General features: G+C 43.4%; 1 protein-coding gene across 1 annotated transcript in view; it reads right to left on the reverse strand.

The window, feature by feature from the left end:
* LOC126101206 (cytochrome P450 6j1-like) overlaps nucleotides 1-24422 on the reverse strand; it is a 133887-nt gene that overhangs the window by 13254 nt on the left and 96211 nt on the right. The window contains exon 5 of the mRNA XM_049911900.1: nucleotides 18470-18691. Coding sequence (XP_049767857.1) covers nucleotides 18470-18691 — 222 coding nt within the window. The remainder of the gene's footprint in view (nucleotides 1-18469; nucleotides 18692-24422) is intronic.

A 24422-nucleotide genomic window follows, 5' to 3' on the forward strand; every position in this document is an offset into this window, starting at 1 on the left:
TGGTACATTTTAAAGTTATCTACTTGTGTAAGAATGGTCCTGAACCTGAAATCATGAACATGACATTTGTTGTGAAAAGTCTTATTCTCGACTAATATTTAAAAAAATTGGATTAAGTTTCAATGGAAAACTTAAAACAGTTGCGGAATCGTATGTAAGAATTCATTTAAAAAAGTAATTTTTTTCCGAAGTTTTAAAATTTAAAGTACCATACTAGACTACAGTAACCCAGCAGGGTAGCTGAGAGCGCTAATGCGCTGCTTCCCGGACCCAGGCAGGCGCGCCGGCCCCGGATCAAAGCCGCCCAGCGGATTAACGACGAGGTGCAGTATGCTGGCCAGCCTGGATGTGATTTTTAGGCGGTTTTCCACATCCTACTAGGTGGATACCGGGCTGGTCGCAACGTTCCGCCTCAGTTACACGACTCGCAGACATGTGAAAACGTTCGCACTATATTATGGCTCACACTAGATGCAGATGGCTGGGATACACTAATTCTGTCCCTGGAGGGGGGGATAGGGGGGAGGGGTGGCGACAGGAAGGGCATCCGGCCACCCTCTGATACTAACACCGCCAAATCCATGGTAACAAGGACTTGAAGTGGGATAAGGGCATAAAGGAAATGATGATGAATACTTTACAGTATTTTCAAAAGATGGGCACTAAATACCCCTATCCCCACACCGCCACTTCTGGTATTGTGATAGTTAATCTGTAGACTTCTAGACCGCTCAGGAATACCATGGAGTAGCTGGAGGAATTCTAATTGCCTCCCCACCCCACACCAAAAAAAAAAAAAAAAATGAAACCAGCATTGTGTCACTAGGGAACTAGTGATCACCAGTAGCAGTAACCACAACAGGAAAGATGAGATACTGACGTTGAGTTCCTGTGTTTTGCAAGAGCAGCATCACAGACACGTTTTGATTGTATGACGTAAATTTTATTTTCCTGTAAGTAGGATTGACAGGCCTGGTTACCCAGCGTCTATTGTTCGTTGGGTGACACTGCAGATTGAGTAGGGCTGTCTCGTGATCAGCTGGAGTCCAGACTCTTTAGGAGCAGTCATTCGGAGGATTCAGAAATCAGTCTATGATCACCTGGAGTCCATGCTGTGAGACCTTATGCCTTATGCACATATTATTCGAAGTCCATTCTGAAGCGACTCGAGAGTCCTATAGAAGATACTTTCAGTAGACTGTCGTGAATCATGCTGATTCGCATGCTCTTTTGCAGAAAACATTCTAATTTGCGTTCTGGACGCATGTCAGACTATATTTCCAGACTTGGGATCCGGTTTCTGCACTCATTTCTGTGTCTGTTTTCACTTTGTGAAATCCTCAGCATCAATTCTGTGTTGGATGATCTTTATTGTTTTCTGATTCTTGACTCTTTGGATTCAGCAAGTACGGATGTCCACTGGACACACCAAGAGAACAGTTTCCAGCTGTCATTCAACGTTCACATGACACCGAAAGAAATTCGGTACCGCATCAACACATCACGCTGACGTCACGTCAGCCACCCGCACATGCATGTAACACAAACTCCGACAATGTGGTGAGACAAAATGGTTAATGGGTCCCCCCATCATATGCACAACTACTGAGTGAAACTCCTGTCCAGAAAATCATCCATGGTTTTAGTTTTGCATTGATGATATGTGAAAGATGACAGTAAAAGTAAATGTCTTCCTGCGTCACCAGTTTGAAATTTTATTTCATTTAGCAACCAGTGTTTTGTTCAATAGCATTATCTGTTCCATTTTATGACATTTTGGCGCCCAGTGTGGGACCATCTTATTAGTTTACTGTAACTTGTCAATGGAACTAGGCAACATTCGTTTTTTACATAACTATTTCATTTAATTTTTAGCGTCAAGTGCTTCATTTTCGTTAATCTATGGAGTAAGGTTGTATTGGCATCCCTGTTGCTACCAGGGTATGACATTATAAAGCACATTGAAATAGCACGGATGTAGACACGGAGAAGGAGACGAAGATTACACATAAAAGATGGAAAGCGATTGAGAGATAATATTGTTTAGAATATACACTCCTGGAAATTGAAATAAGAACACCGTGAATTCATTGTCCCAGGAAGGGGAAACTTTATTGACACATTCCTGGGGTCAGATACATCACATGATCACACTGACAGAACCACAGGCACATAGACACAGGCAACAGAGCATGCACAATGTCGGCACTAGTACAGTGTATATCCACCTTTCGCAGCAATGCAGGCTGCTATTCTCCCATGGAGACGATCGTAGAGATGCTGGATGTAGTCCTGTGGAACGGCTTGCCCTGCCATTTCCACCTGGCGCCTCAGTTGGACCAGCGTTCGTGCTGGACGTGCAGACCGCGTGAGACGACGCTTCATCCAGTCCCAAACATGCTCAATGGGGGACAGATCCGGAGATATTGCTGGCCAGGGTAGTTGACTTACACCTTCTAGAGCACGTTGGGTGGCACGGGATACATGCGGACGTGCATTGTCCTGTTGGAACAGCAAGTTCCCTTGCCGGTCTAGGAATGGTAGAACGATGGGTTCGATGACGGTTTGGATGTACCGTGCACTGTTCAGTGCCCCCTCGACGATCACCAGTGGTGTACGGCCAGTGTAGGAGATCGCTCCCCACACCATGATGCCGGGTGTTGGCCCTGTGTGCCTCGGTCGTATGCAGTCCTGATTGTGGCGCTCACCTGCACGGCGCCAAACACGCATGCGACCATCATTGGCACCAAGGCAGAAGCGACTCTCATCGCTGAAGACGACACGTCTCCATTCGTCCCTCCAGTCACGCCTGTCGCGACACCACTGGAGGCGGGCTGCACGATGTTGGGGCGTGAGCGGAAGACGGCCTAATGGTGTGCGGGACCGTAGCCCAGCTTCATGGAGACGGTTGCGAATGGTCCTCGCCGATACCCCAGGAGCAACAGTGTCCCTAATTTGCTGGGAAGTGGCGGTGCGGTCCCCTACGGCACTGCGTAGGATCCTACGGTCTTGGCGTGCATCCGTGCGTCGCTGCGGTCCGGTCCCAGGTCGACGGGCACGTGCACCTTCCGCCGACCACTGGCGACAACATCGATGTACTGTGGAGACCTCACGCCCCACGTGTTGAGCAATTCGGCGGTACGTCCACCCGGCCTCCCGCATGCCCGCTATACGCCCTCGCTCAAAGTCCGTCAACTGCACATATGGTTCACGTCCACGCTGTCGCGGCATGCTACCAGTGTTAAAGACTGCGATGGAGCTCCGTATGCCACGGCAAACTGGCTGACACTGACGGCGGCGGTGCACCAATGCTGCGCAGCTAGCGCCATTCGACGGCCAACACCGCGGTTCCTAGTGTGACCGCTGTGCCGTGCGTGTGATCATTGCTTGTACAGCCCTCTCGCAGTGTCCGGAGCAAGTATGGTGGGTCTGACACACCGGTGTCAATGTGTTCTTTTTTCCATTTCCGGGAGTGTAGTTAGGAATAGTTGAATTCTGGATGACTTAAGCTACTAAACAGATATAAAGAAAAGATGTCACAATACGACTTGGAATTGTGTCTGGGCAGCTGGACCCAGCCTTAGAAAGGTACCCTGCACTTTTCGGGTACAAAAGGAAAACTTGAGAGTGATGTCACGTTCTGGAAGCAGCCTCCACGAGTGGGCTGCATGAGGGCGCCTCTTGGTGGATGCAGTGGCTGAATTGATACCAGGAAGTGGCAGTTCACAATGTATGCCATAGAACAATTGCCATATATTTTGTATCACGGCAACTGAACGCGAGGAAGTCGTATACCCACGCATAGTACGCACATATGTTCCACATCTCCTCCTAATCAGCTGCACTTAGTATACGTATCACTTACTGTCTGGAAAGAATCGCTGTGGGGGTAACTACCACCCACATATTACAGGGCTGGCGGTGTGTGTGAAAAAAAGGTAGCCGACGATGCGGACATTCCCACACTTCAGTCATTCATTATTTGAGACTGACACTTGAAACAAACGTAACACATAATTGAAAAACCTTTAAGAATGTGTTTCTCCCTGACGGCCCCTACAAAATTATTAGGAAAAAAGTTTATCGCTTAATACGGTTATGCAGTTCGTGCAGTGAAACTGCAGCTTGATACATGACGTTTAGGGATATTACTTCTTTACTACTAACTATATTCGTGACACATTTCGTAGATAATAATATCCTCATATGTCATTGAATGTACATAAGAGATTATATCGTTGTACAATCTATAATACAGGAGATATGACGTCATAAACAACGAGACCAGTGAAAAACGGCCGTATCATGCAAGAAATTTTAATTTTATACGTATGAAATACGTTAGACACATGTGAAATATATTTGACATGTGCGTACGTGGGCATCAGGCTCATCGCAAATCCCCAGAACGATTTCAACCAAATATGGTACACATATTAGTTAGAATCTGTAAAGAAATCCTGTGGGGGTAAGTACCACAAAGCCCCTATTGGTGTGAGATTAACAACGTGGTGGGAGAAAAGGGTAGGAGGAGATAGTTAGGGGGCAACGATGTGGTGGGAGGAGGGCGGAGGAAAAGAATAGACAGACGGGGGGAAGCGGCATGGACAGAGAGACGGGAGAGAAGGAGTTGGACAGAAAGCAAAGAGGAGATGAACAGATACCGGGGATGGAAGACATAGGATGAGTGAGGGGGGAGAGGACGAAATTAAGAGGAAGAGAGGAGGAGAAAATGGACGGATGTAGCGAAAAGGGGATGGACGGAGAGAGGGGAGAAGAGAAGATGGACAAAGAACGGAAAGACAAGGATATGAGTTGAGAAGTGGGGGGGGGGGGGGAGATGGACAGAGAGAGCGGGAGGAGTAGATGAATAGAGTGAGGGAGAAAAAGGAGATGGACCAATACAAAATTCGAATAAATACGTAGTACCCGAGCAACGCAACGTGAAGTCCATCTAGAAATACAATAGACTTACATAAGCTTTCTGGCTGACTCCATTTTTTATAATTATTTAGGTGCATGGGGGAGGAGGGGTTTTTGGGGGGAGGGTGGTCGAGACGGCGCCGGATTGGCGTAGGAATCACGATTCTATTTATTTGGCCACGTCCTGCTGCATGGAACTGAAGAAGTAAGTACGGAGACACAGTCAGCTGGAGAGTTTTGGAATCCAACGAGCACAGAACTAATTGTTGAATCACAATATCATGTAAAACACTGAGAAATTTGATGAAGGTAGAAAGTTAGATTACATGCCGTGAAAATGCGGTTTTCATGATTTTTTCGTACATTTTCAGCACCATTTTGTAGCTGGCTGTAGACGGTTGGCACTCCTGTGTTCTCTATTAAACAAACAGCATCATTTATGCACAACACTTTCTTCCATCCAATTCGATCTATCAAATTTCGTAATTAATGTGATAATTTTTTTATTGCCACCGACAACACTTGTACAAAAAGAGATTTCTCATTTGGTGGCATTTTCAATTGCAACGTTCGTTTTGATCCTCTTCTGTGGGTTAGCAAGGACCGGCGTGTCTTTCCCTTTATCGCGGCTCCGAGCAGCTCTTGCATATGCAGTGTAGCGACTGTTGTTTCCCCAGCTATTTTGTACACAACATGAAAACGGTGCCTACTCTGAACGTGGAGCTTGTATAAAGGGCAATAGGTAAGGTGAAAAGGCAAGCATCCTTTCAGTGGCGTAAGAGTTAGTGATAAATGGAATTAAGTAGGTTTATTGCCGTACCTTCTCGAAGTTTCAGATGTGAATGCTCAGATAGTGAGGGTACGCCACCGTCGTCGCAGCAGCAGTACTAACTGTAGTAATGTTAGTGTAAGTACCAGTTTTATTCATCGATAGATCATTTTATAAGGACACTTAAAAGTATTACAAAGACTGAACAAAACAAAATGTGACTCATAGGAATTTACATACAGATCTACCGTAGTTTGACGAGAGATTACAGGTAGTCGATCGTGGCAGAACTGCTATATCTCTTACGGGGAGCTGCTTGATAAGAAATAAAAAGTCCCAGATAAATAGGAACAAGAGTTTATTACGATAACAACACAGAGATTTAATAACAAACGAAACTCTTCTCAATAAAAAGTAATACTACTTCTCAGAGGCTGACAGGCATACACCTGAAACACACAGTGAATAAACGTAGTGGGCCGTGTCACTGATAATCTAAAACGACGGAGTTTTTTAGCGTTCGACGTAATCGGCCGACATGTACGACTCGTGATATCGCTGGAAAGTCGTAGGCCCCACTGCGGCGGCTTCCGACCGGGCTCTGGCTGACCGCTGGAACGAACTGAAGAGGTGTTGGATGGCGCCACCCTCTATAGACGAAACGCGAAGGGATTCGTGTCGATCTAGTTCCGCACACGTGACACGGCGAAGGAAATAGGTCACTGGCACGGAGGACCTCTGGTGGCGCATTCGGGAGGACGACGGTTCAATCCCGCTTCCGGCCATCTTGATTCAGGTTTTCCGTGATTTCCCTAAATCGCTCCAGGCAAATGCCGGGATGGTTACTTTCAAAGGACACGGCCGACTTCCTTCCCCATCCTTCCCTAATCCGATGCGAATGACCTCGCTGTCCGCTCTTCTTCCCCAAACACCCCAACCCAACCTCTGGTGGCGCTTTCTCTGTCGTCTGTCGTCCCTGTTGGGATCTACGCAGGCTGGACAGGCAACGCCTTGTGCGTATGCAACCCGTGATGCTGTAGTGTCTGAGAGGTTGCCGACCTCTTGAGACGAACGGGAAGTACATCGCAGGTACCTTCCTGCGATTTGCCAAAAGTAATTTGGGGAAAACACTGAATACATTTATCAGGATGGCCGGATGGTAAGTAGAAGTACCATAAGCTCAAATACAACGACAGTCTGTTTAATTCAGTGCTACCTTGTTCGGTTTGTCCCTAGTGCACTATGCTGTTGTAAACGGCAGTTATTTAATAATACTGTTAATTCAATTCCGCCAATCACTGCACACACTATTCACACAAGCAGGGGCAAATTTAGAATATTTTTTTCTGGGGCGTGGCAGAGAAGAGTCGTGGGGGAGTGGTGAGTGGGTAGGGGGGTGGGGGGGAGACGGCACAACGTCCGTCAAAACGTCACGTCAAAAATTACCCATGTCAGAGAGCTGCGCAATGTACCTGTCCGTGATAGGAAACCAATATGTTAAGATCAAGGTGGTCTTCACAAAGATCAAGTGAACTGTTTTAATCAAATTTTACTGCCAATTTTAAGCAAGTGAAATAAGCATTTTTATATATGTATAAGATATTGCACTATCACAAATATTACAAGTTAACTCCCCTCTTCAATTTTCTGCAGAAGACTTTTAGCACTTATTCTACTGTAGAATTGATGTTCCTCTTGATGTGAATCAAAGCTAAGCCATTCAGTCGGTTTTCTGTTGCGGTGCTGTGAAGACAGGCGTCTATGCATTGCAGCGCAGAAAATGATTTTTCTACTGTGCTAGTAGTGATGGGTAGAATCGACAGGAGCTGAAGGAGAACTGCTGGACAGTTTTGACTCCGGTCTTGTTCTTTTTCCCAACCGAATCCAGATCATCTGCTCCCCTTCCAAAGCAGCGAAACATGGCAAAACATTTTTGTATAGTTCCGCTTTCTTTAACACTTCCGCAGTGGACCCATCGGAAACGTACTTTGGTATTAGATTCTTTTAAAGACCAATTGCTTCAAGGTGTGCTTTGGGGAGACTAAAGACCAGTTCAATACACAGAAAATCTAGAAAAGGAATTAAGGATTGCCACTCTAAAGTATTTCTTGTGTGACTCAGATGGAGCATTGGTTCGATTCTGATGTAGAGCAGTTGTTATAGGAACTTTTATCTCAGTGCCAAATTTCTCAGAAACTTCTTCTGATTTCCTTGTCTTGCAGATCTCAAGAAAGTTGCAGTGTTATCCCAAGCACTTTGGCAATTACACATAAACTTAAAATAAACTATGATAACTGGACAGCAATAAGTAAGTAAAATGCAATCGGTGCAGGACTGCTTCCATTGTGAATTTTACATAGTTCCTGTAGCGCAATAGTTAGGGAAGTAACGATGTCTCGAAAATGCAGAACAGCATCATGCTTCTCTAACCAACGTGTTTCACACAGTTTCTTTACTGTCACTGAGAAGATTCCCTGAAGATGTCCGCTACTGAACCAATTATACCCATAGCAATTCGTACACTGCTTAGAGTATATACTTTGCTTAGTGCAAGATTGAGCCTGTGACTAGCACAGTGACTGCAAACTGCAAATGACTGTTCCTGGGATATAATTCCTTTAAATTAAACCACTCACATTCATTTCTCCATTATAGGATTGTATTTGGCCAGAAGCAACATCAATGCCATTTGCTTTAATCTTCAGGAGAATGGTGTTTGCTAAGTTTTCATCAGGCAGGTCCGTAACAGTAATGAATTTCAGAAATTCTTCTCTTACAACACTACTCTCAACACCAAAGAAACGTATGCATAGCGATAATTGTTCAGAGATGCTTACGTCAGTTGTCTCATCTGCTATTAGGGTGAAAAATTGCTTTACGGAGTCAATCATAATTTTAACAATAACGTCAGCACAGAAATGTATTAAATCGGTCAGCGTTGACTTACTGGTGTAACTGGCATGTTTTTTACACCTACTGCATGTGTTTATTAATATTTCATCGCCTGCATCCATACGAGGTTTCAGTGAAGCACGAAAGTTTTCCTCTGGAGTAAATTCCAATGATTCAATGTCCATCTCCTGACTGCCTTCACCTAGCAATAATCCACGATCTCTGTGTCCCCACAAGGGTATATTCTGGACCCCACATAACGGTACTGTCTTTATAATGGGGGTTAGTTTTTTTTACGTTTTCGTCCACTCTTCTCTTCCTAACCTCATACATTGTTGTTAAACCATTCATTGACTTCAGTCACATGCAGAAAGTTCTCTTGTGATACTCTTTATCTCGACGATTTGTACAATTCCAGTTGCTTTCCTACACATTTTCATGGGTTCATTCACCAGTCTTCTTAATTTTACATAATTGTTGCTTCTTTCAGCACAAGCTTTGCAAAATCTACTCTTTAATTTGTTTCTGTAGGCCAGCCAAATATTTTCTTCTATCCATTTCCTCTAAAACCATTGCGTTTTAGTACCTTCTGAAATTTGCGGAAAGCAAACTTAGGTAGGAGGTACCCAGATGCACTTCTGCCATTGAAATATTTTCTGGCCCGTTAGATGTCGACTTCTGTTCATCAAATGAACGATATCGTGTTTATATACAATGATCTCGTCATCATATAAATTACCCACATTACTTACATAGAAGTTACTAGTACAAGCTGAATCCACAATCGCTGGAAGTGATGCCCTTGTCCAACATTCACTTCACTTTCACCTTCTAAGATTTTTCAAGTGTGTTTTGTCGTTTATACCCACTCATATTGTCTCCTGTTTAACGCCCAGCTGGAAGCAAACACAATAATGTGTATTTAGAGTTTTGAACGTGGCTGTTATTCATCAACCGTATACTAATTTCAACATAGGATTAACAGCCAACCGGTTGCACATAAACGGTAGGTACACTGATCTAGGTGGCGACACCTACTAGTGGTGTCTTTATCGTAACACATGTTGCTAACGCCTATAAAACTATAACTCCTATAAAATGAGGTATGACCAAAAGCATATTAACCAAGATGACAGTTTTCATTACGCACAAAGATTACTTACGCAAAATTACATTGCAAAAAGCAATAGTCAGAATTTAGAGCAGTTATGATACTGCCAAAAGTGAAATATAACATTTACTTTTGACAGGAGCATAGCTGCCCCAAATTCTGACTATTGCTTTTTGCAGTATAATTTTGCGTCAGTAACCTTTGCTAATCATGAAAACTGTCATCTTGTTTAATGTGTTTTTGGTCATACCTCATGTCCTATATATTAGTTTATGGATTTAGCAACATTTATTCTGATCAAGACACCCATAGTAGCTGTCGAAACTTAGGTCAGCGTACCTACTGTTTATGTGTAACCGGTTGGCTGCTTAATCCTATGCTGAAAATAATGTATGCTTGCAAACAATTGGAGATGTGATCACCTTCGTTACGTTCATTCCATAAGTAACAGATTTGTTTGTTTAAATTACACCAAACAGGAATAGCAATGTCTCTAGTACAGCAATCTACCGGCCACAGTTACAAATAGATACGTGCAAAATGCGTGGGTCATGAATACAATTTTATAACAAGCGATATTTGACGTTTTATTATTATTATTATCATTTACTGTTACATTTTATACGAAAATCCCCACTATCCATTATCTAAATAACTCTTCACTGAACATACTGTATTGTTTAGAAAGTAGTTTTGAACTGCCTATTCAAATAACTGAAGTCACCTTGGGCAATTTAGTGTATCATTTTATTCCTGGGAAGAAAGTGCGATTTCGGTTGTTGTTCATCCTTTTTTGATAAATGTAGGTTTAGTCTAATTCAGCACGGACACAGCTGTTTCTGCAGTAACTATCAACGTTATTTCTTTATGTGTATAAAATAACAATAAATAAACTTCGGCTTGGAAAGGCGATACATGGATTTTTACAGTAATACGGGAAGTTGAAGGTAGACGGGATAATATACAGGGAGGGAAATTTATATAAACATTGTAAGATCACCAGACTTGAGGTACAACATTCGAAGGACATTAAAGTGGTCTTCAGTCTGCAGGGTGTAAACTGAGGAACAGTTCACAACGTGCCACAGTGTTGCAGCGTACCTCACGATGGTATTCCTTTGGAAATGGTACGTAAAATGAAACTTTCATACGAGATCCCTTCTGTTACACTGAAATTTCAGTTGCTCAGATCTGTTCAGAACACTGAGGATTTTAACTATACCTTTACATGTCTAGTTGTGTAGGAGCAAACTAAGGAGTAAATCTCCAAGGTCAAAGAATGATTCAGTACAGAAACGTTGGTAGTAGATAAAATGAAAATTACACAGATCCAATTCAAACAACAAGCTACAGAGTATGTACTAGCATAATTAATAATATAACACTGGAATTTGCTTTATTTATTCCAGGAACTTCCCAGTAGATTATAGGGAGTGGGCCACAAGGAAATTCCTGAGTCTGGATATGAAAGTGTGTGGATTACGGCTAAGATTTTTTGATTCGTGTGGCTACTCATTGAATATGTGTGAAACAACGTTCTACAAGCAGTTCTGGTCAAGAATCAGGAAGGTGCGATACAAATTCCTAGTATTAACTGAGTGAGTAAGCCCATACTGTTAACGACATTACAAAAAACATGAACTGAGAGGCCAGTGTCAGAACTGAAAAGCGTCTGAACAGGAGTCTACGAGAACACCGCCGGCTTACACAACACACTGCTCGAACTGCCTACAAGGCCAAATATACCCTTTGTCACTGGGAAGAGTTACCTCAGAGTGTATCACCGTGTGTCACATGTGAATGAAAATAACGAAAGTAGACTAATTTTCGTGTTGGACTCTCACTTATTGCATGTACTGTCCGAATGGTAAATATAGCAGCACTCAGTTTTTAAACAAGTTCTTGAATATGGGCTTTCCATGACATCTTTCCATCTATCTAAACACCTAGAAGTTTGTGGTGTTCCGCAGAATCACAGTTTGAGTTTTAGTTGAATGTATGCCAAAAATCGTAAAAACTGAGTCTTACTATGATTTAACACCAATTTATGTTTTACTAGCGACGAATTTGTGCCTTGAACTGTATTATATGACTCAGCCCTATATTGCTCTCAACATCCTTCACTAGCAAGCCAGCGTCGTTAACAAACAGGAATATTTTAGAACAATCTATCACATTAGAAGGCATATTTTGCGTAAATGGAAAATGCTATGGAGGTGCGGTTTTCACGCAATGGAGTGGTAGTCGGGGGCTCGCATTTTTTGTCAGTCAACTACTTCGAGAGTGTATTTTTTGTGCTAACTTACACTTTTTGATATTGAACAATCCTTGTTGGTATTAAGAGATTAAAAGTAGGGTAAATTAGAATGTCGGTGGTGTTTAGTGCCAGATAGTGGAGCGAGACTTTCACGAGATACCGTATTTTGAAAAGATTCCACACCAATCCTTGTTTATGCCATTCAACCTGCGTAGTTGCTACGTACGATGTTGTCTTGTTTGCTTAAATTGTGCTTGTGTGATCCTTGAGTGCACTGCGGCTTGCTAATTAGTTAGTGTGTGACAGTCCAAGCAGTAGGTCAAGAGTGGGCGATAGGATTAACCAAAACAGAATAAGCAGACACCCTCAGGGTGTATGGAGAGTTTTGGAAGAACGCAGTTCGATCTCGTACAATGTATGAAATCCCAACAGATGTCAAACATCCAGGCAACCTCTACCACCAGTTACATGGAAGTGGGTAACACCCAGACAACGTAACAGAAGGAAACAAGTGACGAAGGAAGAGGCGGAAATTAATGTTCTTGCTGTTGTTGCAGTAGGTCTGCACGTGAGATGCCGCGGCGTCGCACGAGGAAGTGGCGTGAGTCAGCCACGAGTTCTAAGCATTCTCCAGAGCCATAGATTCTATCTATGCCACATCTCTCTTCATAAAGAGCTGCAAGAAATTGATTACAGGAATCGTGTTAACTTATGTACATTAACATTACGACTGGATACCCCAGATGTATCAACTACCATGATTAGTTGTGTGGACACGTTTACCATAATGGCCAGGTAAACCGCCGAGACATGCACTATTGGTGTGTTGACAGTTCCCGTTGGTTTCGTCATGTGGAACGTAACCGTCCGTGAGTGTAAATGCGTGGTGTAGGATAGTGAACTATTAGCTCCTAGGCTAGTGTTTCACAGAGATAACACTGAATGCGCACAAGAATCGCAGTTTTCTGAAAGACCACCTACTACGGATGTTAGAAAACGGCAATCTGCAGACTAGGAGGAACCTGTGGAAACAACATGATGACTGTCCGGTACATTGTGCACGTACACCATGTCTTCACGATTTGTTTCCAAGTCGTTGGATTGGACACAAAGGACCTGTACCTTGGCTGGCTCGTTCTTCGGATTTGACGCCTGTAGACTTATTGCTGTGGGGAAAGTTGAAATACGCCGTCTACAAGGACATACCAGCTGCACTCGACGATACGAAGCGGCGTATTACTACAGGCTGCTAGGACATCTCCTCTGAAATGCTCGCATGTGTGCAGCAATCGTTCCATACCAGAGAGGAAGCATGGATTGCCGCTGCCAGTCTTTTTTAACACAGCCCCTGATGGTCAGTTGTCTCTTTACTGGCCAGCATGCACACAACTAGTGTATACACTTGTTCCATAAAAACACGGGAGAACTGCCGGATATCAGTAACTTCCTGCCACGATATTTCGGCGCAGAGTCTTCTGGCCATCTTCAGGTGAATGCCACTGTAGTAGTACTGGCGAGTACGCGCTGAGCTCCGCTATTTAAAGCCTTCTGAGGTGACACTGCGCATGCGCTGCTCAGTGTGCGAGTTCATAACGGCTCCGTGCGCTGCGCCTCGCGCCCTCCACTGCGAAAGCCTGGCGTATCGGTGTCAGGTCGATTTCCATCTTTATGCAGATAACTACGTCGACTACGAAGTTTCTCTATAACAGGATTCCAAGCAGAGTTCAGCTGATAACCGCTATCTCGATTGATGAGAGTCTCGTTGTCAGACAATCTTATTTCCACAGATTCATTGATAATCGAGCTCCAAAAGTTTGATGTATGAGCCAAAATTTTTGTGTCGTTGTAATTCATGGAATGGTCTGTGGAAATACAATGTTCGGCGATTGCGGACTTGGTGGGTTGGAGAAGGCGAGTATGCCGTTGGTGTTCCACAATGCGTTCCTACACAGTTCGTGTTGTTTGCCCTATATATGATTTGCCGCATTCACACGGAATTTTGTAAACACCTGGTTTACGCAGGCCCAGGTCGTCTTTAACGGATCCCACCAGTGATGAAATTTTGGAAGGAGGGCGAAAGACGACTCTCACTTGATACTTTCTCAATATTCTGCCTATCTGTGAAGAAATATTCCCAATAAATGGTAGATAAACAGTCGACCTGAAGGCCTCTTCCTCTTCCTTGTTCCGTCGTTTGTAGGTCTTCATCACTATGTTCACTTGCCTAGGTGAAAAGCCATTCTTCAAAAATACTTTTTGCAGGGGTTCCAGTTCCGCTTGAAGACTGTCGGCGTCAGAGATAGTATGGGCACGTTGGACCAAGGTTTTGAGAACGCCCATTGTTTGTGCTGGATGGTGGCAACTAGTAGCTTGTAGATACAGGTCTGTATGAGTGGGCTTTCTGTACACCGAGTGACCAAGTGTGCCATCACCCTTCCGTCGCACCAAGACGTCCAAAAAGTGTATACACTTGTTCTTTAGTGTGTGCTACCACAGGTGTCGTACTAGTGTCGGTGTGGAACTTTTCAAAACACGATATCTCGTAAATGACTCGCTGTAGAATCCTACAACAAACAACACTGATATTCTAAGTCACACTACTTTAACTCTGTTAATATCAGTAGGCATTGTTCCATTTAGAAACGTGTATGTTTGCACAAAACATAGACATTCTAAGTATTATTACAACGTGTTTATTGACTGACAGAAAAAGGCATTGACTACGAACGTATTCTGTGAAAACTGCACATCAATAGCACTTTCAATTTCCGCAGTACCACTCACTTTACCGTTCCTCCATCAGGATACACCCAACAGCCATTCTCATTACTGCAGTAGATGACTTTTGCTGTCTGTTTCTGAAGTATGAGACAAACTAACTTTGAGCTGCAGCTCTTATTACATAATGGTGCAACTCCTGCAGTAATATTTTGTGCTGACCACAGTCAAACGCCTTAGTTGAAGTAGAGCTGTAGCGTTAGCAGCTTTTTTTAAAATCCCTCTAGTGCCTCACAGACAAAATAGGATACAGCATTTCTTGTTGAGAAATCTCTTATAAATCCGAACTGAACGTTTGAGAGCAAGTTATGTGTAGTGAAATTATCAGTTACCCTTATGTATAAAACCTTCAAGTAACTCTTGCAAACATTGATCGCATCAAAATAAGTCTAAAATTACAGTACTACACAAAATTATAACATCATGAAAACTTTTTCAGTGCTGTGGTTTTATCATTGAGTACTTCAGTCGTTCAGGTAACTGACAATTCTGAAAAGAAAAACTACACACGTAGATAACTGCTGTACTAACATATGCGGCACAGTATTTTAGTATTATGCTATATGTAATCCACAACATCCACGACAGTACTAAGAGTCCTTCGTCTTCAGTTATTTAATTATCGTCTCAGTTGATTTTTAAACAAGTAGTAATTGGAACCAAAAGTGACTAATTGTAGCTCTTACAGTAACATATGGAGTTAGTTAATGAGTTAGTTATATATTCCCTATGTCATCTGAACGATTGTTTCATCGAAATGATGTGTAGTGTGTCATTTTACAGGATACATACACGTAACTAGTGTTAGCAGTAACGAACACATTACTATTTTTAGTTCTGCTCGTGCAGCCCCCCTTAACTGTTCTTTTTTTATTATAAGCTACACTCATGCTCATAAATTAAGGATAACTGCAGAATGTGGTGCCACATAACGTGGCACTACACAAAACTGGCGCTAATAGCATAGGCACATAGGGAACACACACGACACACATCTGCAAGTTCACGATATTGGTGATAAGTTGAGAAAACCGTCCGGAAACACATGTGCTACAAAACGCATATACCCAGACATCAATATGGGATATGATCAGCATACACCCATACACAGTCCGCACAACGGGTTGGCATACTCTGGATCAGGTGGTCGAGCAGCTGCTGGGGATAGCCTCCCATTCTTGCATCAGAGCCTGTTGGAGCTCCTGAAGTGTCGTAGGGGTTTGAAGACGTGCAGCGATACGTCGACCGAGAGCATCCCAGTCGTGCTCGATGGGGTTTAGCTCTGAAGAACAGGCAGGCCACTCCATTCGCCTGAAATCCTCTGTTTCAAGGTACTGCTCCACGATGGCAGCTCGGTCGGGCCATGCGTTATCATCCAGGAGGAAGGTGGGACCCACTGCACCCCTGACAAGGTGGATATACTGGTGCAAAATGACGTCCCGATACAGCTGACCTTTTACGGTTACTATTTCAAAGACATACGGGGATGTACGTGCACCAATAATAATCACACTCCACACCATCAAACCACGACCTCCGTACAGGTCCCTTTCTAGGACATTAAGGGGTTGGTATGATTCCTGGTTCACGCCAGATGAAAACCCTGCGAGAATCACTGTTCAGACTATACTTGGACTCGTCCGTGAACATAACCTGGGACCACTGTTCCAATGACCATTTACTGTGTTCTTGACACCAGGTTTTACGGGCTCTCTTGTGACCAGGGGTCATTGGAATACCGTACCCTTGCAGGTCTCCGGACGAATAAACCATGTCTGTTCAGTCGTCTGTAGACTGTGTGTCTGGAGACAACTGTTATAGTGGTTGCGGTAAGGTCCCAAGAAGGCTACCTGCAGTAATTCGTGGCCGTCTGCGGGCACTTATGGTGAGATATCGGTCTCCTTGTGGTGTTGTATACTGTGGATGTCCCGTACTGTAGCGAATGGACATGTTTCCTGGCTGTTGAAATCGTTGCCATAATCTTGAGATCACACTTCGTGGCACACGGAGGGCCCGTGCTACGACCTTCTGTGTTTGACCAGTCTCGAGTCGCCCTAGTATTCTACCCCTCATAACGTCATCAATATGTGTTCTTTGAGTCATTTTCAACACACAGTCACACCACGTCTGGAAACGTCTGCACACTTACTTGCTGCACCGTACTCTGACATGCACCAACACAGCTCTGCGTATATGGACTGCTGCCGGCGTCACCGTGCGACTACCGCAGGTCAAATGCACCGAATGGTCATACCCCGAGGTGATTGAAACCCGCAAACCGCCCACCAGAGCGTTGTTTCACCATGTATCTGCATCATACTTAATTTATGAACATGAGTGTAGCTTCCAGTTTTTAAGTAGTGATTCATCATTGGAATAGGATTTGTCCAGGAATAATTATTTAAATTAGATATAAAACTTGCTTAACTACCTGTCAGACATTTTATGTTATTGGGGAAATAACCAAAAATTTCTTTGCTGCGTATTGAACTCAGCTCTCAGCCACTTATAGCTTTAACAATGGACAATTATGGTCTTTTTCCTTCTAGTGTTGCAGAAATGTACGTGGCAGTTCTTCTCAAATTATGATGGATTATTAATGACGAATTTCATTAGCGAATATATGTATGGTGAGGGCACAGTTAAACTCCTGGACTCCTGGAAGAGATATTAACATGACGTGCGTGGCCGAACGCTACGTATTATTCTTACTGCTTACTTTCTTTGTAAGTGATGAGTTACCCCAGAAAATTATTCCGTACTGCATTACTGAGTGGAAATATGAAAAATTGTCAAAAGGTTGAGAAAAGAAGGTTGATAAGAGAAATAATAGCTGAATTTGATTGTTTGTGAAGCTCAGGAAAATGCTGGTTCCAGTTCACGTTTTCATCAGTAAGTTAACTCGAAAACACGGAGCATTCTAACCCTACTCACTGTCCCCTGCTGGTGTGCTACATCAATTGCTGGTATGTATATTTCTTTTACTGAATTGAATGTTGTTGGTTTTTTTTTAATTTAGGAAGAGTTTATTTTCAGACAACCAGTTAATAATTCTTTGGAAAATATCAATTACAAACTCTTCTGTGGCTTTCTGTCTAATGGAATTCATTATAACACTAGTCTGATCTGCAAAAATAACTATTTTGCCTGTTGAATGTTAAGTGGAAGGTCATTCATGTGCATAAGGAATGGGAGTGGACCCAAAATTGAACCCTGTGGTACACAATTTGTGACTTTTCTTTTCCCCCATACACTATAATGTTCTATCTTCCCGACGTAGCCTGCATTATTCAGCACAATCTATTGCATTCTGTTTGTCAAGTATGATTCAGACCAGGTGCCCAAAAGCCATCAATTACATAAAACGTGGAGTTTTTCTAAGAGAGTATCACGATATAAGCAGTCTGCCACCTCAGAAAATCACAAAAAATTTCAACTGGCTACATCTTTTTATTTCAGGATTTACTAAATGGCTCTGAGCACTATGGGACTCAACATCTGAGGTCATCAGTCCCCTAGAACTTAGAACTACTTAAACCTAACTAACCTAAGGACACCACACACATCCACGCCCGAGGCAGGATTCGAACCTGCGACCGTAGCAGTCACGCGGTTCCGGACTGAAGCGCCTAGAACCGCACGGTCACCGCGGCCGGCTCAGGATTGTACTGTTCTACTCTGTTATACAAGACAAAGTCAACTGCCTGGCTGTGTTCGCATGGCGGAGTTTGCGACTCACCGTTGATGACGTTGGTGAGGTCCCTCATGTCGCTGAGCGCCTCATACGTGACGCGCCCGCCGTGCCTGCCCAGCACCGCCCTCAGGCGCTGCCGCACCCGCTGCTGCAGGTCGCGGTCGCGCGCCAGCTCGAACAGGGCGAATGCCAGCGCGGAGGCGGACGTGTCGAAGCCGGCTCGCAGGAACGACATCAGCTGCCCCGCGATGCTCTCGTTCGTCATCTCTGTGGAAAATAGTGCACACTCTTCTGCGAGAACCCCATAATGGTTCAAATGGCTCTGAGCACTATGCGACTTAACTTCTGAGGTCATCAGTCGCCTAGAACTTAGAACTAATTAAACCTAACTAACCTAAGGACATCACACACATCCATGCCCGAGGCAGGATTCGAACCTGCGACCGGAGCGGTCGCTCGATTCCAGACTGTAGACCCTAGAAGCGCACGGCCACTCCGGCCGGCTAAGAGAACCCCAAAAATACAAACTCGATAACACTGTCGGATGACGATCAGTTTGGCTCTAGCAAAGATAAAGGCACCAGAGATGTAATTCTGACGTCACCATTGATAATGAAAGCAAGACTGAAGAAAAATCAAGAAATATTCATGCGATTCTTTTGCCCAGAAGAAACGTTCGACAATGTAAAATGGGGTGCAACATGTTTGGAATCTCGAGGAAAACAGGGTTAATCTGTGAGGAAGCTCGGGTAATATACAATATGTACAAGAACCAAAAGCAACGATAAGAGTGGAATGTCCAGATCTAAGCGCTTGGATTAAAAAGGATGTAAGACGGGGATGTAGCCTTTCGCTCCAATTGTTAAATCTGTACCTCGAAGAAGAAATAACAGACATAAAAGAAACGTTCAAAAGTGGAATGAAATGGTGCAAGGATATCAATGATAAAATTCGCTGAAGACATTGCTACCCTCGATGAAATTGGAATTGCAGGATCTGTTGAACGGAATGAGTGCAGAATATGGATCGAGAGAAAATCGAAGAAAGCCGAAAGTAACGAGGAGTAGCAGAAATGAGAACATCGAGAAACTTGTCATAATTAACGATGACAAAGTAGATGCAGTATAGGAAAAGGGAGCATAAAGAGCAAATTAGTACTGCTAAAAAGTACATCCCAGAACAAAATAAGTCTACCAGCATATAATACGGGTCATAATTTGAGGAAGAAACTCCTGAGTATGTACTTTTAGAGCACATTTCTGAATGGCAATATAACGTGGACAGTAGGAAAAGAAGAGAATTGAACCATTTAAGATGTGATGCTACAGAAAAGTGTTGCTAATTAGGCGGACTTATTACGTAAGGAATGGGGAGGTTCTCTGGAGAATCGGCAAGGAATGGAATATGTGGGAAACACCGACGAGGGGGAGCTACAGGATGATACATCATTTGGGAAGATATGAAGGACTAACCTCCATGGTGCTAGTTGGAGCCGTGGAGGGTCCGAACCGTAGAGGGAAACACTGGATTACAGCCAACAAATAACTGACGACGTGGACTGTAAGTGCTACTCTGACATGAGGAGACTGGCACAGGAGAGGAAATCCTGGTGAGCCGTATCAAGACAGTAGGAAGACTGAGGACTAAAAAGTAAAAAAAAAAAGAAAAAAAGCTGTTAATTTAGGATTTCCATCATCGTATGTTAATAATAAGACAGCAAGTTGTGTTAACCAGTTTGATGTAGACAACAGACAAATTTGCAAAATTCAGTTTTCTTTATTTAACGGAATACCGGTTTCGTGTATCATAACCAATTCGCAATTCATCCAAACAGCAAATATTGTTTATTCTGTGATAGCACGCATATAGTGTTAAAAGGGTATACCTAAAGAGACTTCTAGACAGTTATTACGTGTCTTACTGCTCGCTGCTGAGCAATCAACACTTCAGTATTAAATGGTGAGCTACCGAAAAAGTTTATACGATAAGACACTAAATTTGGGGAGAAGAAATGAAAACTTAGAGATTGGCCGACGACATTGTAATTCTATAACAGACGGCAAAGATCTTGGAACAGTAGCTGAACAGAATGAACTTTATCATGTAAAGAGGTTATAAGATGAGCATCAGCAATTATAAAACAAGGTTAATAGAATGTAGTGGAATTAAATCAGATGCTGCTGAAGGGTTACGCTAGGAAATGAGACAGTGAAGGATTAGACAGGTTTTGCAATTTGAGCAGTAAAGTAACTGATGTTGGAAGGACTAGAGAGGATACAAAATACAAACAGTCTATAGCAAGAATAGCAGTTACGGGAAAGAGAAGTGTGTTAACATCGCATGCAAAGTAATGTGTGAAAAAGTCTTGTCTGAAATTTTTTACATGATTTTCTGGTGACTTCAGCTGACATTTTCTTACTATGCACAATTTAACAATTTCAGCCTTTGTCAGTTTTCAAGTACCTAAAACGGAAGCAATACACATTGGAGACATTGGTATCACCAATCAATTAAACATGACAACAGCTCAAGTGTGAAGATCTACTAGGAGGTTTATAACTTACTTTGCAGAGGAAGCGTGAATGGTATATTATGCCATATATGTCTCTTCTTCTTTGACTGCATGTAGTTGTCATCAAATAAATTGAAAGTCGTTTTTCGTAATCTTAGGGCACGCTACTTTTGAGCACTCGTTGCAAAGCTCATATGTACGAGGTCGATGTTTATAATGTAAATAAACTAGTAAGATTGTGATTATTTTGCATAAATTTGTTAATTAAGCACTATAGGTCATATCTCTTACATATATTTAATTTTCTTTCATAAGGATATGACTGCATGCAATTTCGAGAAAACAAGTTGGAAATATGTATTCCGTAATCATGGAAACACATCACTTTCGATTAACTGTTGCGAAGATCTTTTAAACAAAAGTAAATCACAGTGGTGTCATAAAATTCTTTCATGACTTGATTTACACTCCTGGAAATGGAAAAAAGAACACATTGACACCGGTGCGTCAGACCCACCATACTTGCTCCGGACACTGCGAGAGTGCTGTACAAGCAATGATCACACGCACGGCACAGCGAACACACCAGGAACCGCGGTGTTGGCCGTCGAATGGCGCTAGCTGCGCAGCATTTGTGCACCGCCGCCGTCAGTGTCAGCCAGTTTGCCGTGGCATACGAAGCTCCATCGCAGTCTTTAACACTCGTAGCATGCCGCGACAGCGTGGACGTGAACCGTATGTGCAGTTGACGGACTTTGAGCGAGGGCGTATAGTGGACATGCGGGAGGCCGGGTGGACGTACCGCCGAATTGCTCAACACGTGGGGCGTGAGGTCTCCACAGTACATCGATGTTGTCGCCAGTGGTCGGCGGAAGGTGCACGTGCCCTTCGACCTGGGACCGGACCGCAGCGACGCACGGATGCACGCCAAGACCGTAGGATTCTACGCAGTGCCGTAGGGGACCGCACCGCCACTTCCCAGCAAATTAGGGACACTGTTGCTCCTGGGGTATCGGCGAGGACCATTCGCAACCGTCTCCATGAAGCTGGGCTACGGTCCCGCACACCGTTAGGCCGTCTTCCGCTCAAGCCCCAACATCGTGCAGCCCGGCTCCAGTGGTGTCGCGACAGGCGTGAATGGAGGGACGAATGGAGACGTGTCGTCTTCAGCGATGAGAGTCGCTTCTGCCTTGGTGCCAATGATGGTCGTATGCGTGATTGGCGCCGTGCAGGTGAGCGCCACAATCAGGACTGCATACGACCGAGGCACACAGGGCCAACACCCGGCATCATGGTGTGGGGAGCGATCTCCTACACTGGCCGTACACCACTGGTGATCGTCGAGGGGACACTGAATAGTGCACGGTACATCCAAACCGTCATCGAACCCATCGTTCTACCATTCCTAGACCGGCAAGGGAACTTGCTGTTCCAACAGGACAATGCACGTCCGCATGTATCCCGTGCCACCCAACGTGCTCTAGAAGGTGTAAGTCAACTACCCTGGCCAGCAAGATCTCCGGATCTGTCCCCCATTGAGCATGTTTGGGACTGGATGAAGCGTCGTCTCACGCGGTCTGCACGTCCAGCACGAACGCTGGTCCAACTGAGGCGCCAGGTGGAAATGGCACGGCAAGCCGTTCCACAGGACTACATCCAGCATCTCTACGATCGTCTCCATGGGAGAATAGCAGCCTGCATTGCTGCGAAAGGTGGATATACACTGTACTAGTGCCGACATTGTGCATGCTCTGTTGCCTGTGTCTATGTGCCTGTGGTTCTGTCAGTGTGATCATGTGATGTATCTGACCCCAGGAATGTGTCAATAAAGTTTCCCCTTCCTGGGACAATGAATTCACGGTGTTCTTATTTCAATTTTCAGGAGTGTATGTTTGCCTGATATTTCGCATCACAGTCATATTCATTAATGAGTATAGCAATAACTTGGCGTTCTATGATCCTACAGCGCATCATCGTATAACTGGTGAAACTCTGTCTAGGACATTTTCATTTCACAGGTCTTTTTGTCTATTTAAAACTCTGTCGGAGTGGTCTTTTAGGTGGATGCAAACAATTTCTTCCACTACATCCATGACTTTACCTTTCTGTAACTTCAGTAATATTTGTAGTGTTTTATTAATACTAGGTTTTTCTTGTTGGTATCTTAAGTATGCAGCAAAGGTTGCCGTTGGTTGTCGTGTGTTCTTTAAATCGTATGCTAACATTGTGTCATGTTTCTCCAATTTTAAGTTTTGTGCATTTTTCATAATTTATTTATTTATTTATTTATTGTTCCGTGCGACCAAATTAAGGAGAAGTCTCCATGGTCATGGAACGAGTCAATACATGAAATTATAACACGATATTACGAACAGATAAAATGAAATATACAAAAAACATATTCAGGTGACAAGTCGTAAGTTTAAATGAAGACAATCAACAATGTAACACTGGAATTTTCTTAATTTTTCAGCTCTTCCAGGAGATCCTCGGCAGAATAGAAGGAGTGAGCCACGAGGAAACTCTTCAGTTTAGACTTAAAAGAGTTTGGGCTACTGCTAAGATTTTTGAGTTCTTGTGGTAGCTTATTGAATATGGATGCAGCAGAATACTGCACTCCTTTCTGCACAAGAGTCAAGGAAGTGCATTCTACATGCAGATTTGATTTCTGCCTAGTATTAACTGAGTGAAAGCTGCTAACTCTTGGGAATAGGCTAATATTGCTAACAGCAAACGACATTAAAGAAAATATATACTGTGAGGGCAATGTCAGAATTCCCAGATTTTTGAATAGGGGTCGACAAGAGGTTCTCGAACTTACACCACATATAGCTCGAACAGCCCGTTTTTGAGCCAAAAATACCCTTTTTGAATCAGAAGAATTAACCCAAAAAATAATACCATACGACATAAGCGTATGAAAATATGCGAAGTAGACTACTTTTCGTGTTGAAGTGTCACTTATTTCAGATACTGATCTAATGGTAAATAAAGCAGTATTTAGCTTCTGAACAAGATCCTGGACATGGGCTTTCCACAACAGCTTCCTAACTATCCGAACGCCTAGGAATTTGAACTGTTCCGTCTCGCTTATAATATGCCCATTCTGTCTGATCAAAATATAGGTTCTTGTTGAATTGTGAGTTAGAAACTGTAAAAACTGAGTCTTACTGTGATTTAGCATCAAATTATTTTTCACAAGCCACGAACTTATTTCATGAACTACATTTGAAACGTCCCCCTTGAACAATTTATACAGGACTGTGCTTAAACTGACACACAATATTTTTTTAGCGAAATGCAATCTGACTTTCAGAAATCCCTACAAAGGAATGGCCCTGACTAACATTAACCTATACCTTTCACAAATCACTTACCTCACAAAAATCTTGGTTACTCGAACTACTGCAATACAGCGAGCGCCAATACTGCCAGCTAAATAAAAGATTCAAACTACGGAAGGCGCTAACTACTGATAGGCACAGT

This window comes from Schistocerca cancellata, chromosome 9 (assembly GCF_023864275.1).
Source record: "Schistocerca cancellata isolate TAMUIC-IGC-003103 chromosome 9, iqSchCanc2.1, whole genome shotgun sequence".
In the NCBI taxonomy this organism is placed as follows: Eukaryota; Metazoa; Arthropoda; class Insecta; order Orthoptera; family Acrididae; genus Schistocerca; species Schistocerca cancellata.